Source organism: Phalacrocorax carbo, chromosome 7 (genome assembly GCF_963921805.1).
Source record: "Phalacrocorax carbo chromosome 7, bPhaCar2.1, whole genome shotgun sequence".
Taxonomy (NCBI): Eukaryota; Metazoa; Chordata; class Aves; order Suliformes; family Phalacrocoracidae; genus Phalacrocorax; species Phalacrocorax carbo.
This window is the reverse complement of record NC_087519.1, coordinates 34800131-34819539: the sequence shown is the minus strand read 5'-3', so window position 1 is coordinate 34819539 and position 19409 is coordinate 34800131. Positions and strand designations below refer to the sequence as shown.

The window sequence follows — 19409 nt, the reverse complement described above, 5'->3', positions numbered from 1 at the left end:
CTTGTGTTAGAATAAAAAAATCCTGAAGTTAAAAAGTTTGCAGGACAATATTTTTAAAGTTGCCTTCATTTTTCTGAACACTTCATAGTCTAGTGAAATCTAAACTCATGACATGCAAGATCATATACATTCTGTAAATTGTGTGTGTGACAAGGGAATTGGTTGATTTCTTGGCCAAGCCCAGTACAGTTTTGTTGTTTTTTTCTGTGCAGTGTATGTCAGAGACTCAGAGGTGTAAAGGACTGTCCTAAACTTAAATGGGCTGAAGTGTCCTGGTTTGGGGAGATACTAGAGCATTACTGAAAAGGAATAGATGGTTGGGATATTCTCATGTCCTATAAGATTTCTTGATCTTACCAAACATTTCTGTTACTGTCTGGTTTTGGCATGCCAGAATGCCTTATGACATGGTCTTTCCTGATACAACTGGTGGAGTTCAGTAGTGACGTACATGCTATTTCAGAATAATAAAGGCAGGCATGCAAGAAAGCCTTCAGTGAGGGGGCACAGGGCCTGTCATTGTGGCAGTGTTAAGTGCAGAAGGACTTGAATGTGGTGCTTGTGCAGAAGGTATGGGGCAAAGGAAACATGTCTACTCTGGGGCTTATAAAAGTATGTCTAGGATCCTTGGCAAGCTTTAAAATTTGATGTTGTGGTGTCACAGAGAGAAGGGGAGAAAGAAGATGGGAATCTCCTGATTCTTCTCCCTGAGGAAGCTCGGAGGGGGGTGTGTGTTGAAATTATTTCCATAACATTTATGAAATAGGGAGGAATGACATGAGGAATTGTGTAGGAGACAAATCAGTGAGCATTAAGGTGTAATCTAAGTCTGACTGGCAATGTGTGAAGTGTTGTCTGCCTTTATGTTTCGTTAATGATGTTTTAAGATGATCTTGTGCAAGTCTGCATTTATACGGAGGGCAAAAGGATGCGAGGGAGTTGCCATAAAATAAGTGCAGTTCAGAATCATCAATATTCTTCACTGTTTTTTTTCCCCTTTCAGCAAAAGGATAGCAGCTGCAGGGGTTAACAGACATCTCTGGTAAAGTCATAGTTAATCTGTTGATTTAGTTGGAACTATAAGATTTTAGAATACTACGTTTTGGACTACTTGGTCTTTTGTAGAAGATGATGAAACTCTGTATTCAAAGTTCTGAGACCTTGACGTCTTAGTTCAGGAAGTGTTCTATACTGCTGCTTCCCACAGAAGGTTCTGGCTGTCCTTACAGTAGTGGAAGTTACATAATTCAACTATTTGTGCTGCTGTGTCAGGCCAGGCACTGTAAGAGAGAAAATACTAGGTTATAAGTCTGCTTTATATACACTTAATAGAGAGTTATTTAAAGGTATTGAAAGCTTATGCCAACAAACTGTTCTTAAAGAGATTGCTGAGGGGGGTGCTATATTTCCTTAAGAGCTATATTCATAATAAAATACAGTTGAGCCTGAAGTTACAGATGCAAGATTTCATCCTTGCAAATACAAGAAGCTGCTAATGTATTTTTGAGACTGTATATGGACAGTCCTATTTAAACTGGATATGCCTGCCTTTGTACTCCATAACAGCAAAGATTGTCATAGAAATCACTACAAGCTCAGCTAATTCAAAGTAACGTTCTGCTGATAAAAATCTTTTAGATTGAAATTCTCTCAAGGCTTTGGAAGAGCAGCAGCTGTGTCTCTGAAGGGCTTCTTTCTCTTAAGGCTTTGGAAGAGCAGCAGCTGTGTCTCTGAAGGGCTTCCTTCTCTATAGAAGAGTGTGGATATCCCGATTTTTTTAGTACAAGTCATTTATTCCACCAAAGTGATTTGACTCTGTGCCTTTGCATGGCTAACATGTTTTGTGCATTATAGTAGGTCTCCTGTAATATTGTTGTATTCATGGCCCATACAAGGAATGTGTTCAATGTTTATAAACTAGACAGCTGTTCTAAGCGATTATTTGGTTCTTTTCTACCAACAAAAAGAATGCTTCCCAAACCTGCCTGCAGCTTAAAATAAACCTACGAGAACATCATTGAGAAGCTTCACAGAGAGGCTCTTTGGTTAGTTTTGTTGTTCAACATCCATACCTGGATTTAAAACACATTTCCAGAAAGCCACATAGCATACTCTATGGAGCAGAGATGGCACACATCTGAGTGTTCCCATGTCTGCTTGGAAGGAAGTCATCATTGCTACCTGGTGGCAAGCACCCCCTTTTGCTACCTGTTAGAATGCGATTTGGCACTGGCTGGTCTAGTAGGATTATTGCGATGGATGTGTGTAATTACATAGGCACGCTGCCTCTGTGTTTTTTTAAAAAAAGAAAAAATCTTTGATCCTTGAAGAGTTCTGTGATGGCCTCATATGCTTGGGTAAAATTGATCGGTCCCTAACCTGGTTTTCTGTGCTTATAAACTGATCATGCTTTTAGTTTTGCTTTGGTGAATTTTACTAGTGTAGGTGATCTATCAAATAAAGTTTCCCATATTTTCCATATTGACTAAAGGAGTGAAAGCAATCATATCATGTTTGTTTCTCTTGTTCTGGGAGATTCTGCAGTAGGGCTGATGGAGTTTTTAACACGTATTTACATTTTAGCTAAAAGCCACATAGGTTGAATGACAACAGGACACATGTTTGGGAGACCAAAGGGTAAATGATGATGACTATGAGAAAGAACAAGACAGCTAAGCAGTAGATTTGACTTGTAACTGCATATTGTGTTTTCCAAAAGCAAGGAGGAGAGACCTTGCTCAGGTCTAGGAAGTAGGTGTTTGAAGATTTCAGAACAACCTACAAGCATACCTATACTACCTAGATTCAATAACAAGGTGAATGTTATGGGATAGGTTTCCACAGCTTCTTGAGAAGAGACCAGTGTGTTCATATGATATGCTGTGTTTCTGGTTTGCTTATCTAAGTTTATGGAGTACATGTAGTAGTGTGGCAGACTGAATTTTTTGTTATGCTAGGTTTTGCCTAATAACTTCACAAAACTTAAATGACAGAATGAAGTCTGTCAGGTGGTTCCATCTGATGTTGGTGAAGCTTTTGGCTGCTTGTCATGTGTGTTTTATTTTCTTGTTTGAATTCTCTGTACAGAAATCCACACCATCTCACAAGCATAAATGCAAATCTATAAATGTAAAAATACATTCTGTTCGGTTACAACAGAGAGCAGAATGTATTCTGCATGTTATGTCAAAAGTCAACTCACACATTTTGTTAACTCTGGAATAATTTTTTTACGTTCCCTCTGGTTTTTCTTTTAAAGCTTGAGCACTGTAGCATACGCCTACTGCATGAAAATCAAAATATGAAACTGGATGTTCTATTTTATTAGTAGGGAGTAGTAGCATCAAAAAGAAATAAAGCCTGAAGTTGGTGGGACAAATGAATCTACTGGCAGATAAGTTCCTAAAAGCAGTGATGACTCTCTTTTGTTTGCCAGAGTCTTGTTGGTGATTATGGACTAATAGTACAAGAGTCTGGTCTTTACCAAGTGATTGTTTCCTTTCAGAACTGTTGTTTGCTGTAACTTTATGCTATCTCAGCGTGTCTTTCTAAATGTCATCATGGCCAATTTTCCACCTGTACTTGTTCCTGTTTGTAACATTTACCGGTACTACCCAATATTCTGAAATTGCTTGTCATAGTGAAGTTAACATTAATTGAAATACTAGTACAGGTAACTAAACCTTTGAGGAGTTGTAAAAAAAATATTTTTGATGTTGAGATTTCAGGTATTCCTTTAAAATTTAATATCCATGTTTATTTTGTTGCTCTTGCATTTAGCCTGATTTTTTGTACTTGTGTGAAGGCTTATTTTTTCCACAGAAGTGAAATACAGGGTAGGGGTGGTAAGCGCGCAGGAAAAGCAAAAACTTGTGTGTAATATTCAAGTTCATAGAAAAAGCAAGATTTTTTTTTTAAGCAAAACTTATTAAGATTTAAATGATGCAGGAGAAACTGAGTTGGGTTTATGACAATATATCTTTTTTTTTTTGCTTTAGGTGCGAGAAGATGTGTTAAACTCCTTGAATAACAACTTTCTACAGACACTAAACCAAGCATGGAATGATCATCAAACAGCAATGGTGATGATTAGAGACATTCTGATGTATATGGTGGGTAGTCTGCTTTTTCACACATTTAACTTGATGCAGTAAATCGTCTTTTGACAAATGTAAACAAATTAGTTGGAGGGGTAAAAAGCAAGGCATGCTTACCAGTCGTTGTCTTAAGACTACTGTCTGTCCCTTGTTTTGAATTCCCTGTATGCATGCAAGACTATTATTGGTGTGTGACAAATTAGAATTGGATTCTTCTTTCAGCTTATCCCATTATCACTTGAAAAATGCATCCAAAAAATAGTCTAATTTTGCAATTCTTAAAAAAAAGAAGCTAGCCAGACCCATTCTGGCAGGTTATAGATGTTACTTGCATGTTGTAGTTCACATAGTGGTAGTTTCTTACTGTGGAAAGCATGATGATGTAAAGCCTCCTTAAACTTCCGGTGTAGTTGCTGTTTCTTTAAGCTTAAGGGTTTGAAAAGGATAACTTTGCTTAGGTACAGTCGGTGTCCTTGAATGTTAAATTCTAATTGAATCCTTTGTTGCTCATATGGAGCATATGTTATAAGATTAAGCAGTGTACATAGATGAGAATTTGATCTTTGGTTGCATGGTTGTAATTTTAAAAGAAAAAAGTGTTACTTACCTGATAGCTAACAGAAAAGGCCTTATATGAAGAGAGAAGGCCTTGTATTTTTGTGTCTGGATTGTGTTATGCCTTAGGCACTTGGTATATGTTTAAATTCCCAGAATGGTGGGCATGCTGTGAGGATGCAGGGGAGTATGTATTTTTGCATAGCTTCTAGCCAAAGGCTATAAAGGAAAATAAATATGTGTTGAGACACTGTGGGGTTTATGTAAATTTTTCCCCCCCCAAAAAAAATCATACTGAAGATAGTACTTTATGCGTAACCTGGTTTCAGCTGGGGTAGAGTTAATTTTCTTCACTGTAGTGTGTATAGTACTGTGTTTTGAATTTGTGCTGGAAACAGTGGTGATAATGCAGAGATGTTTTAGTTGTTGCTAAGTAGCGCTCACACTAGTCAAGGACTTTTTCAGCTCCCCAAGCTCTGCCAGGTGCACAAGGAGCTGGGAGGAGACACCACTGGGACAGCTGACCCAAACTGGCCACAGGGATATTCCATACCATATGGCGTCATGCTCAGTATATAAAGCTGGGGGAAGAGGAAGGAAAGGGGGGGACATTTGGAGTGATGGCGTTTGTCTTCCCAAGTAATCGTTACGCATGATGGAGCCCTGCTTTCCTGGAGATGGCTGAACAACCTGCCTGCCCATGGGAAGGAGTGAATGAATTCCTTGTTTCCCTTTGCTTGCTTGCGTGGCTTTTGCTTTACCTATTAAACTGTCTTTATCTCAACCCATGATTTTCCTCAATTTTACTCTTCTGATTCTCTCCCCTGTCCCACCGAAGGGGAGTGAGTGAGCATCTGTGTGGGGCTTGGTTGCTGACTGGGGCTAAACCATGATAATGCAGTATTAGACAGTGAAGGGCAGATAATGGTATAGCTTGTTTTTTGTCAAAAAAGATCATTAACTGAGATTGTACTCTTATCTGCTGAACAACTGGAGTTAAGATATTATCTTGTAGCTGTTAAAGATCTCATGCTATGAAATTGAACCTCTTTGTATTAGCTGTGAAGAAGTCCTACTCAGTTAATAAGCTACTCAAAATTAGAGTTTGGAGTAATTATTGTAGCCACATACCTTATTTTTTAATTTTTTTTAAACGGATTTACTGACTCATGTTGTAGGTTTTGTGTGGGTTGGTTGGGTTTTTAAAGTTGGGAAAAGACCACATATCTAAAGATAGATGCTGGATAAAATGCCTTCAGTAACACTTAATGATCTGTGTATCTTATCTTGCCAAAACGAAGATGGAGAGATTGTTTAAGATGTACTATCGCTATGAGAAATCCTGGAATCTCTAATCTGTTTGTGAAGGACAAATAAAAATCAATTGCTGCTAGCTGCATCTGGGCAAACTCAAGAATAGTTAAAATTAGAATAATCTACCAAAGCTAGTGGTGAATTTTCAGAACTATTAAAAGATGGAATCCAGAGCTTTCTAGGGGAGTAGCTGTTGTGTATTTTGCCAAATACTATGTATTATTTCAATAGTACAGGAGGTGTTGAATGCTCCAAGGGACATAGGTGGTCAGAGTGGATAATGCAATGTTATCTGCTGCTCTTAAATTCAGTAAATCTTTGATCTCTCAATGTCAGAGAAAGCTGGTTTATTAGCTGTTCCTGTTTTAGTGTATTGACAAGTATATTGAGGACCAAGAAATCCCCTCTTTGAGGATGGGTTACATGTATCACTTAGCCTTTTGGGGGAAGACGAGAGCTGTTAAAGTATTCTTTGTGCTCATGAGGGCAATGCGTTGACTTCTGAAGCTTGTGAGTGCTGTTAACAGCAGTTATATTTTAGATTCAGAATAGAATAATAAATAAATATGAATACCTCTGGAATATGTGAAATTCAACAAAAGCAAGTGCAACCCCATGTACCAGTACAGGTTGGGGGATGAACTACTGGAAAGCGGCTCTGTTGAGAAGGACCTGGGAGTGCTGGTGGACGACAAGCTGTCCATGAGCCAACAATGTGCCCTTGTGGCCAAGAAGGCCAGCAGTATCCTGGGGTGCATTAAAAGCAGTGTGGCCAGCAGGTCAAGAGAGGTTATCCTCCCCCTCTATTCTGCCCGAGTGAGACCTCATCTGGAGTACTGTGTCCAGTTTTGGTCCCCCCAGTTTAAGAAGGACAGGGTACTGCTTGAGCAAGTCCAGTGGAGAGCTACGAAGATGATCATGGGACTGGAGCATCTCCCTTATGAGGAAAGGCTGAGAGGCTTGGGTTTGTTTAGCCTGGAGAAGAGAAGGCTGAGGGGGGATCTCATCAATGCTTATAAATATCTAAAGGGTGGGTGTCAGGAGGATGGGACTGGACTCTTTTCAGTGGTGCCCGATGACAGGACAAGGGGCAACGGGCACAAGTTGGAACACAGGCAGTTCCACCTAAACATGTGAAAAAACTCCTTTCCTGTGAGGGTGCCAGAGCAGTGGCACAGGCTGCCCGGGGAGGCTGAGGAGTCTCCTTCCCTGGAGACATTCAGAACCCACCTGGACGCATTCCTGTGCCCCTTGCTCTGGGTGTGCCTGCTCAAGCAGGGGGTTGGACAAGATGATCCCCAGAGGTCCCTTCCAACCCCTGCCATTCTGTGATTCTATGATATAGTCTTTCATGTGCTGTTCAACAGTTCCTAATTATTTCAAGTGAATGTTCAGTTCAGGCATCCACTTTACTAATTATTTGCCTTCAATAGGGTTCTTATACCAAAATGAGACCCAAAGAAACAGAAAAGACACATCTACAATTAAATATTTTTGTAGTATAATAGTAAACATAATAAATTTTTCTTTTAAAATGGTTTTATAAACTTCTCAAACTTTAGGAGCACTGATGTCTGTTAAACATCCATATGTAGCATGGTTTTTATGGTTATAAATTAATCTTTATTAGCTAGAACTGTCTAATGCAAGGAGCTGATGCAAGGGCAGACTTCCTCCTTGTCTTTGACTTGGAGGGTCATAAGACAAATCTTCATTAGAAAATACGTGTTTTGATTACAAATTAAAGCATAAGCCAAGGTTTGAAATTAAACCATAAATAAATTATAAAATAAATGTAATTGAAATTTTAAAAGTAATTCAATAGGATCTTTTTTAGAAAGGTGTATATTTTTACAGTGGGGTTTGTGCATTGTTATAATGACTAGGTTACTTGTCGTTTGAAGTTTACGGTAGGACTTCATTTTATGTGCAGAACCTCTTCCACAAGACACACTGTAAAGTTTACCATGGAGTTGCATTTTTAAAAAAGAGTATTACCTTGTCTCTTGTGTCATGGTGCTGTCTGGTAAAAGTCTGCTTGGTTTCAGGTCTGTTGTGTAATGTAGTTCTAGTGTAAGGTTTTGCCACCTGGAATTGCACAATAAAGACAAATGTAGCTTTCTTGAGATATTCCAGTTTCCACAACTGAACTTCCAGCTTACATAGTTCCACTGTATTTTGTAGTATATGTGCACTAGCTCTTCTTTTGTTTTATGTGTTTAGGCTGCAGTAATCAGTGCCAGAATAGATGTAATACTCTCTGTAAATTCATGGCACTGTCTGCAGCAAGCAGTGACGCACTGAAGCATCGAAGTCATGTCCTAAGTAGCATCTTGACTAAGCCGAGTTGGGTACTACGGCATGTTCAAGTAGTGAAGTAACATTCTGCATTTGGACGTATCTGAAATTGTCTCACTTATGGATACAGCATAGGTAAGTGCACCTCCAAGAGTTTTTATTTAGCTATTGTATGTAACAGTAGCAGTGGAGGTGCAGTTGTTTGGTCTTCTTTTCAAGCTACATGAGCATGAGTATTCTCAGAACATCTTACAGAAATTGAGCTTAACTGGATTCTGTGGTGTCCCTTCGTTGCTATTAGTACTTGTTAAATTTAAAGCAACTTCAGATATGCAAGCGCAGCAGTCACACCCCTGGCTGCATTATAGGCATATTCCCTTCTCGTCTGTGCGGTGCACAAAGCTGGTGTCTTGAGTTAGGCCAGCACTGTCAGATTGGCTATGTGAGTTCTGACCTTGGGGCATATGACTGTCGCTGTCCATGGCTTACACACACACCCCCGGTGTCTGAAGGCTACATCATCCATGCAGAGGTAGGCAAAATGTGGCTGGTGATATTCTACAGTAGGTAACTTGCTTTAGTTGACATCAGAACTATTCTGCAGCGTAAGCAGCACTGTAGTTTGTGAATAATTGTTGGCTGAAACTCCACCCTTGTCTCCTGAGAGTTACTCTTACCTTTTAAGCACCTGCTGCTTCTCCCTGTGGGAAGGGATTGCTGTTCAGTAGTATGTAGCCTTGTCAGTCAAACCTGTTCCCAAATGGGGCTTCCTGTCTCTAAGATTATTCTTTTTAGGTTGGGAGAGCTGCCAGTAAACAGTAAAAGTGATCTGTTAGAGAGGGTAAGCAGATGAGCAGTATCAGAAACATTGATGCTGCTACTCGAATTTGGGTGTTGTAGAGTGATCTGCCTTACTAAAAAGGCATTGCTGTTGCACCAGGAAAAGTTTCTGGTGCACTTACTATTTCATAATGACAGTGTTTAGCACTGCCACAGCAGAAACTGTGCAGATGAGTCATGGCCATGGCTTTAATCCACTTTGATACTGTGCTGCCTGTGCTTCAGAGGCCTTGAATATTCTTTGAAAATAATACATATATTATTTTATCCTGAAGTTATACAGCATATTAGACATTACTTTTTAATCTTTTATCTCTTTGAAAGTGTATTTTAAGCTTGTCTTACTTTAGAGTCACGTTTACTTATGTTCTTGATACAGGTGTCTAAATAGGGAGTGAAATAAATAAACTTGTGTCTAAATAACAAAAAAATTAGAGTAACACATTCCAAAGATCTAGACCGCCGTGTGTTGCTAAACTCACTTCATGAGACCAACTAGCAAATTTTTGGTTTGAGGCAGAACTGAGCTTGCTTCGTGAGCCACAGAGTGGGCATATCTGACCTGTTCCCATCTTGTTTTTTCATTTAAATTAAGTGTTGCCTGTCTGAAGGGAGTGAGTAGGAAATCATTCCTGAATTGTGGAACCTGGTGTTTTGCTTTCCTCTGGTCATCAGGTGGCAATCTGGCTTATAATTAGTATATGGATAATTTTGCCATGTAAATTCAGCTGCTAAAATGCTAAAGGGTGTGGTATCTGTTCCTTCTGATTTCTTCTGATTGTGGAATTTATGTCAACTTAAAATTTCGTAATCTTTTCTGTAGTCTGAAGCATAATTTTTTTGTTTCATTTTCTAGGTGTTTGAGTAACTTTACACTTCAATTTTGAGTGTGATAAAACACTTAAGATAATTGATGGAACCATCAGAGGAGCTAATCTTTATATTCAGTTTCAAACATTGACCTTAATGCTTTATAGAATTTGGTTATTTAATTTTGTTATAGCTGTGTAAAGTCTCAGAAAACCTTAACACAATCAGGTTTGTGAGTGGGTACAAAACTCTTAACTTCTTTTAATATCATCCTGAGGCTTAAATGGTAGTAAAGCAGTATTTTTAGTAATTACCCCAACTGTTATATTAGAGGAACGGATTATGTCCTGACAGAAATGAAAAAAAAAATAATCATTGCTCATCTCAAATAGTTCGTAAAATCTCACAGTTTTTCTATTAATGTTATTTTAAATGGTCTTATCCAGTACAGCTCTACTGGATATTAAGTCAATATACTAATTTTCTGTCTAGTAGTAACTGTATTAATAGTCTGTCATTTCAAGAGAGTTTATAAGTTTGGAGAGAGGAACGGAACAGGGGAGACAAAATTTCCAAGTGCTTCTGCAAGTAGCAGTAAGAAACTCAGGGTTTCTGCTCATCAGTGTCTCGATCAACTCCATATAGTGGTGTGTGGGCTATACGGACTTGGAATAGTGTTCTGAGGATCAGCCTCAATTTTTAAACATAGGTAGCATAGGGGTAGGGGATAGTTGAGGAGCTCGATCCTTCTTATAGACTGAGATTATGCAAGAAGGTAGAATTTAAACCCATATTGAAACACAAAAATTCTTCTTTTGTCTCTCCCTCTTCTTTTCTTTCTTGGGGGGTGTGTGTGTATGTGTGTGATTTTAATGAAATGTAACAAGTTTTCAAGACAATTGCTCAAGTGGAATGCAAGTGACTTTTTTTTGGGGGGGGGAATTCAACAGAAGTCCTTACATACAGTTTTGCAGTACCAATCCATAAATGGTTTGATTGTAACTATTCTCATTTTTGGCTTTACTTCCATTCATCTAATGATGCTATTTCAGGAAATTTCACTGAGTACTGAGGGGGAACCCTCTGCGTAAAGGGAGTGGTAGGAAGAAGGAAGATGCGTGGGAGATGGGGAAAAATTAAATAATTTTTATTAAAGAACGATAAGGGATGGATGGAAGGGGTTTGAGTAGATAAGTAAAACCTCTTTCAGATTGTGCCCTGAATTTTTTCAGTATTTGGAGATGCCCTGCCCCCAAACAAAAAAGTGGCAAGGCTGTAGATTTGTTATGGCATGCCTTAGTCATAAATGCTGTGCCTCCGCAGTTAAGCACAGTAGCCTTCCTATGTAGTTGAAGTTTTGGAAAATGGGTCTGATTTTCAATTTTGAGTGTGTTCATAACTTCTTTTTATGAAGAAAGGAGAGAAAACTTATTTGATTATTTCTGTATAGTGCAAGTATGACCAGTCCCAATCTCAAATTTTGAATAGCATGGGTGTACTGAATTTAAAATTGTATTGCTGTGCATGGCTTCGTTGTAGGACCGTGTGTATGTACAACAAAATAACGTGGAGAATGTCTACAATTTGGGCTTGATTATTTTTCGAGATCAAGTTGTACGCTATGGCTGTATTAGGGATCACCTGCGGCAAACTCTGCTGGATATGATTGCAAGAGAACGGAAAGGAGAAGTTGTAGACAGGTAAGATGTTTGTAAGTGACTGTCCTTTGCTGTAAATAATAACTGTCAATTTTTAAGAGTGAATCAAGAACATACACAAATACATCATTATCTAAGGCCGCATTTCTGATCACAAGTAAAATTTCTCCATTACCTGGAATAACGTATTTCTTTGTACATTAAGGTTTAGCATAATGGTAAATGGGTTAATTTTTTTATTTATCTTGTGGTTTTTATTAAAACTTTTGTTAAATCCCTCCATTGTGGATCCTTGTGCCAGAGTATTTTGTTATAAAGCAGAGTTTTGACAATTTTTGTTACTCTTATTTCCTCTGTACCAAGAGGTGGTTTAATTTTCTTGTATTTGTGTTTTGGTGGTTGTTTTTTTTTCTACTTTTGAAGTCGTCTTTTTAAATTCTATTCCTCATGTTTTGATCCATCTGTTTCTTGGTAGTTCCGTTGCATCTCTGAGCTTTTAAATCTGTTCCTTGTGTTATTGAGCCAGTTTAGTACATGTGGAGTTTTGTGCCACACACTCTAGATACTGTAGCTGAAGTTTGAAATTTGAAGTCTGAAGCTTCAACTTTGCGAGTTTCCCTGTGCTTCTTCAGTTTCAGAGCAGCTGTGGGGTGTGGAGATGCGTAAACTCCATGCTACTTTGGCTGCAGCTATGTGATTGAGATTGCCCAACATGCAATTTATGAAGGGAAAAGTACTCCCTGGCAACAGCTGTGTATTGTCCCCTACTGCCAGAAAGTGGAATTTTTTCCTGGATGCAGTGCTTTTGTTTTCACGTTTTATTGATGTGTTTCTATGCCTAACCAACTGCTTAACTTGCCGATATCTTAATTTTTGTGGTCTTAAAACAAACACACACACCAAAAACAAAACATTAAAAAACCAAAACAAAAAAAAAAACCCCAGACTTTGCACAGCAACTTCCATCTTTGCAATTGTTTTGAATTGCTCAGTTCCAACCTAGATATGCAGTTTTGTGTTTTCTTTGAAGTAGTATTTTTGGTTATTTTCTTGTATGTTGAAATATATTCTTAATAGCTTTTCAGTAGTAGAACTTGAGACCTGCTTCCCTATCATTGTATTTAAAATATTTAATTGATATTGTCAGCTCCTTAATTTAGAACAGAAAAAAATAATCTCGCTCCTGTAATCTTCTTGAAAACCTGTCATGTACCAAACAGATTTAGCATGGACTTTCCATTACTCTTTTTTTATTTAAGTTGTTATGTTCTGAGTTGTTGTTCTGCTGTGTACTCTTACAAGCATGTAGATTTCTCAAGTTGTTAACAACTTACTTTTTGGCAGAGGCGCAATAAGAAATGCTTGCCAGATGTTAATGATTCTAGGTCTTGAAGGAAGGTCAGTCTATGAAGAAGATTTTGAGGCTCCGTTTTTGGAGATGTCTGCAGAATTTTTTCAGGTACAACAACATTGTAATATCATATTTGGAATGTTGTTATAACTGCTTGGAACTGTGAGAATTGGTGGTACTTTAAGTAATTGCTACTTATTTGATGAGTATGTCCACCTTGTTAAATGAAGTAAATAAAAATTTTACTAATTTGTGGAAAAAGTAACAAATTTTACAGAATTACCGTAATTGGAATGTAAGTTTGAAATATGGGTGCTAATAGCATGTGAAGTAATCATTAAGCTGATCTTGTGCCTGCTTTGGGCTATTTGATGCAACTTAGTCTGTCCCTGCGTTGTAGCCACAGTCTCTTTGAAATACCAGTGGCACGAAAGGTTCAAACTGTTTCAGGCTGGGAATGGAGAGGGAAGACTCCTTGTCAGACTGCTTTTGAGTAATCTTTGTTTCCTTTATAGTTTCTACATTAGTGAGTTATATTTTGTAATAAAATGAACTGAGTCAAGGAATGAACTGAATCCAAGTGGTTATCCAGTTGTTGACCAAACACTGAATAACACATTTTGAATGTTTCCTGAGGTTTTCTGTGAGATAGTTTCAGGAAAAAAGCCAGCTGAATGGATGTTGAGTGTAATCATGCTCCTTTATTGTTGAAAATTGATAGAAATTGTAAAACATGTTAAAAGATATCTAGATAAGATAATTTGTCAGTCTCCCAATTCTTATGCAGGATCAACTGTCATATCCTCTGATCTCCAGACTTCTTTGAAAATTGGAAGCATGTGTCACACAACCTTTTAAAAGTCATTGCATTCTGTTTTTCATCAGCACTACATAAAATTAAGAAAAAGAATTATTTTCATTTACTTCTTAGCTTGGCCTTAAAAAAAAAAAAAAAAAAATCTTTCCTCCAAAAGGCTGTGCTGACCAGTATGGATAAAAACAGTTTGACGAGAAATAACGTGCTCAGCATTGTCACTAACGAGATAATGAGAACTGTTGATCCTCACAACTCATAAATATGCTATCAACTAGTATTTCTTCCCTCTCCCTATCCTTCTGTTTTCTTTGGACTGTGGCTAAAACTCTAATTGGTAACTGGAAACTACATTGGCTTAGGTTGTTTTATTATGAAAAATACCATGCTCATGGTGCATGTACCCCCTTCTGTATGTAACACAATCAGTGTAATAGAACCTTTATTTTGTGTTAAGCATGTATGTAAATCTTGGGGGTATAATGATCGCATTTGCCGGACATCCTGGGTTTGATTTGAACTTGCTTATCAATGCTGATCTGAAATAACCAGTACGTTTCCTTTTTCCCTTTCTTAAAAAAACCAAAAGTCTAAAGTATTAATTTGTGTTAATCACAGATGGAAAGTCAGAAATTTTTAGCTGAAAACAGTGCTTCTGTATATATAAAGAAAGTAGAAGCTAGAATTAATGAAGAAATAGAACGGGTGATGCACTGTCTGGATAAATCAACAGAAGAACCAATTGTGAAAGTTGTTGAGAGGGAGCTTATTTCCAAGCATATGAAAACTATAGTGGAAATGGAGAACTCTGGGCTAGTTCATATGCTGAAAAATGGGAAGACAGAAGGTAAGACTGCATCATATGGGAGACAGAAATGCTTACGATACTGCGTATTGTTTTTAAACGTAGGATAAGTGGAGCTTAATGTTGGTGTTCCTGCGTAATTGTCAAACCACTTTGGTGGCTCTGTTTTGCAAACATCTGAGAATATTACTTCAGAGACTTCTAGAGGTCTTTTAAAACAGAGCCCATACGTATAACTTGTTTCAATTTAGTACCAGATACAGGTACTTTATTAGTAAGCCAAGTATCTGTTTAGAAAAGTAAAAATCTGTGGCAACGGTCTTTGTTACCTGTTTTCCATGAGTTGTCAAAATGCATCGAAGTTTTTTGGACAACAGGCTGTTATTTAAAAAGGGCTAGTGTAAACAACTTATTTAATACAAGTATTGCAGGACCAGTTCTTGGGGAGAGGCCTTTGCAGAAGAGTTGGCTGTTTCTAAAGGACAAGAATAAGCTTATCAAAGTGGTTGAAAAAGGGCTTGGCTTGATTTGTTTTCCCTGACAGAGGTTAATGTGGGACAGAATGACTGAATGAAAATTACTATGGAGAGATAGAACATAAGTTTCTAAAGCAGAGTAATGAAGAGAGTGATTGTAGTATCTATATTTGGAAGTCGCTGCTCACACTAAAGCTGTGAGAATGGGGGAACATGCTACTTAGATTAATGGCCTTTGTTCATTAAAGCAGCTTCACAATTACTAGGTGATAGAGTGACAAAGTTAGCAAAATTCTTAGCTGTAAGAAAAGAGAATTACTGTAATGAAAATGAAAGTGATGATACTATACTAAACCTTTTTTTCTTTAATATCCAGTTAAGATAGCCTTCAGGCTGAGGGTACAATGATATTGAAGGGTATTCGTAAGATACAGGAATTAGTTTAACTTTCATAGGCCTTCGTTTGATTTAGTTAAATACTAGAGAGGAAGTACTCGCTGCATTGTGAAGATAAGATTTCACATAAACACACAAGGATCAATTGCTGTTTTGGAAAGCCACGTTTAAGTGAAGCCACTTATCAAGATTTTAGATGGATGAAACAAAATAGTATAAAATTACATGGCTCGTTTTAAGACAAATATGAATTAAACTCTAATTTTTACAAGTTTTTGCGTTTAATACAGAAACAAACATCTCATTAGTGTTGTCCTATTTGCTTTAACTTAGATTTTTCTTAACTTTTAACACAGTATTTGATTTCGAGATTATGGTCTTGTAAACTAGATTCTTAAATACTGCTGGAAAACTTAATCTTATTGAAGCTTTAAGTGCACTTTGCTTTAATGTAAGCATCAACTTTTGCTGGCCTGGGGATCAGCAGTAGCAGATTCCATGCTACAGGCAACCTAGAATAATTGAATGCAACCTTTGTTGCAGGGGTAGAGGAAGGGGGACATCATAAGATTCCAGTGTCTGAGCTGTTCTGGGATGCTCTTTGTGGCACAAGTGGCTGAACTTTTGCTGTTGTCGTTTGCTGTGAAATGAATGAGTTACAGAAGTATAACAGGGTGTCCTGCGTAATATCTCATTCTTGTTCACAGACCTTGCTTGTATGTACAAGTTGTTTAGCCGTGTGCCAAATGGTCTGAAGACAATGTGTGAGTGCATGAGCTCATACCTGAGAGAGCAAGGCAAAGCACTAGTTTCTGAAGAGGGAGAAGGAAAGAATCCAGTTGACTACATTCAGGTAGCTAAATATTTTAACTTTCTTTTCTTCGATCTTTCCCATGTTCCCCAGAATAGCAGTTAAGGACATGATTGATAAGGTAAACCTTAATATTGTTTCAGAAGGGATTATTATTAATAAGCTACACTTATACTTTTGTTTGAAGTGTACATTTTGTGAATTTTCTGATGTGTTTACAACTCATCTTTCACCTAAGTTTCTTGGAAAGTACATGCTTGGGTTTTGTGCTTCTGGTAGCTGCTTTTATTAAACCACATACTTGGGCTAATTATATAACTACTGGAACTGTTTGGGTTGTCTTAAATTGTATTTGCCTCCAGAGTGAGTTGTACATCTGCTGGCAAATAGCTTTATAGTGTCTATTTTGTTTAATTTTATGTAATGTTAAGTATCAATGTTTATTGAGACAAAAATCACATGACAGCATTTCACGGCAGGATTTAACTGACTGAGAGGTGAATGTGTTATAAACCATAACGAATTACTTGCTTCATTCTCAGTCTCACTGAAAAGTAGGACACTTCTGCAAACTAGGAGGCACAAGCTTTCTTTCTTGTTCTCCATCCCTTAGTAAGAAATCATATGTACCATTAATTTATCAAGGTTGCAAAATATGTTTCAGGAGTGTTTGTCATCTTTTCTCTCCCATTGTCTCTGAGAAGATAGTTTTAAATTTGCACATCAAGTCCTTAGAGTTCATTGAACTTGAAAGAAATTTTTTTATCACTGGAAGATGTTTTATGCTTAACATGAAAATGTGTATTCATTAAACATTAACTTGTTGGCTGTTTTAAATGTGTAGTTGGAGTCCTTGTGTCTGATCTTTGTGAGAAATGCTGTATGTCTATTATCTTTGCTGTTTTGTTTGAAATCAATAACATTGCTAAAACTGGTTACTATTATAAGAAGCCATTTGAGTATAAACACATTTTGATTGGATTATTGATTTTCTGGCAATGCTGAAGCAAACTTTTTACCAAGCTTGGACAAGAATTACCTCTCCAAGGATTGTTAAAAAGAAGAGAGAATTCCCTTTGAAATTTATTGGGCTTAATCATTAAGGGCTGTTATGTTAGTCTTTGTGGTAGGATTAAAAAAAAAGGGGGGGAGGGGAGCAAGTGATGTGGAAAATAAGTGTCTGGATTACTTTGAAGTAATTTTCACTCCTTTTACATCCTGAAGACCTGAAGAGATGTCGTAAAAAACTTAACTGAGAAAGAGTTAAAAACTTAATTTTAAAGATACTATCAATGTTTCCTGCTACAAAGGCAAATAGCATAATGAAGCTGAAGAAGACTTACAGCCAATACTACATGTGCTTTGGCAGAGCTCATCCTCAGCTTATTAGTATGTACCCCAACCATCTCATTAAGATGTCCTAAGGAAGGGGTTGATACTTGATTACCGTTAAACCCCCAAACAGGTTTATCCTCCACTTCCATTGACACGATGGAAGAAGAAAAAAATGCCTGTGAATTGAGAAACCACCTCACTCTTCTCATCTCAGCCATGTTCATCTGCGTCTTTCAAGGACTTAGATAGCAGTAAGAAGACAAATGAGGAAGCTATATTATACCATCAAGAAAAAAACTTCATCATAGTCCAGCACTGCTTCTGCAACATGACATCACCAAACCCTGAGCATAATTGGTGAGATGATTGCAAAAGCATTGCCAGGGGATTAGATTTAAAACTTTTATAATAATTTTAAGGGATGTTGAAATGCTGTTGTAATTTAAAGTACTAACAGTTTCTCCTGTTTAACAGCAGGTTGTTCAGATGGTGTACTCCTGGAGAGGAGGCATAAGCTAACCTTGGTAAACAGAGAGATAGTGGGATTTACATTGAATTTAAAATTTCTAATACACATTAATTAGCCTGTCTAAAGACCATTCCTTTAAGTGAGATGGTGAGTTCCTAAGAAACATTACTACTTCCTTGAGTAATTCTTGAATGGCTTCTTTAAGTAACCACATATAAAACATTTCTTAAGAAACCAAGGACTTTAGGATTGTTTAACCTGAACAGTTTGTGGGCAGCAGTTATCCATGGTAAATTTAACTCTCTAGTGAAATGTTCTTCCCCCCCACCTTGAATGCTGTATTAGTTAAGTCTAAACCCTGTGTGTATCATACATACTCAGCAAGGTGCTCTGGTGATTTTAAGATGGTTTCCCCCTTTGCACCCAGTTGTTTTAACTCTGGGTGAAGATGGTGCAAACCCTAAAAATGATGTCAAGGATCTAATGTTTTAGCTCAGAGGAAGAGTGGTTCAGTTCAGGCCTGTGAACTTCACACTGTGATGACTGGAGAGCTAGTGCTTGTTTCTAACTTTCTTATGTTCACAGTAACTCTTAAAGATCAGCAAGAAACATGCAACTAACTAATGCAGCCTGTGTCCCTAGGTGGAAATGACAAGGGGAAAAAATCCAAGATTAGGCCTGTTGTTGCAGTGTGTTTCCTCCTCAGACTTGCTTAGTAGCTCAAGGACTGCAGTTAATGGGTGTTTAGCCTCATCTTTCCCGTATCCTGTATTTATGATAGTGACTTTGTTAATGTTATTTGAAATAGAAAAGGCTTAACAAGTACAACAAATACCTCCTTTAAGTTGTGGATTTAAAAATATGGTAAACTAGCCTGTTTAACAAGGGTGATTAAAAAACTTCCTTAATCTTTGAGTAGCCTGTTACAGCAAACCACGCCAGTATTTGACACCAGTATTTTAGCCAGTTTATCTGAAAGTTGCTTCCATAAGGTATTTATGGCAGCTATAGGTATCTGAAATATCATTTCAATTCATTAGATACTTTCTAACAATACCAAACATGAGAGCTTTGCAGAATCTCTGACTGTAGACGTGGTCTTCACAACAACTTCACCTGTTACTACTGTTTTACAGCTTGCAACTTCAAATCAATGAAAAAGTTTATACTTTTTTTTTTTTAAAGGGTTTACTGGATTTGAAGAGCAGGTTTGACCGATTTCTTCAAGAATCTTTCAATAATGATCGACTCTTCAAACAGACTATTGCGGGTGACTTTGAGTACTTCCTGAACCTCAACTCTAGGTCTCCAGAGTACCTCTCATTATTTATTGATGATAAGCTGAAAAAAGGAGTCAAGGGAGTAAGTATAAATTAAAGA

The 19409-nt window shown here is 37.5% G+C and overlaps 1 protein-coding gene across 1 annotated transcript in view; it reads left to right on the top strand.

The window, feature by feature from the left end:
* Positions 1 to 19409, top strand: part of CUL3 (cullin 3) — a 60306-nt gene that overhangs the window by 24635 nt on the left and 16262 nt on the right. The window contains exons 3-8 of the mRNA XM_064457378.1: positions 3999 to 4112; positions 11454 to 11614; positions 12917 to 13031; positions 14356 to 14584; positions 16122 to 16267; positions 19215 to 19391. Of these exons, the coding sequence (XP_064313448.1) occupies positions 3999 to 4112; positions 11454 to 11614; positions 12917 to 13031; positions 14356 to 14584; positions 16122 to 16267; positions 19215 to 19391 (942 nt within the window). The remainder of the gene's footprint in view (positions 1 to 3998; positions 4113 to 11453; positions 11615 to 12916; positions 13032 to 14355; positions 14585 to 16121; positions 16268 to 19214; positions 19392 to 19409) is intronic.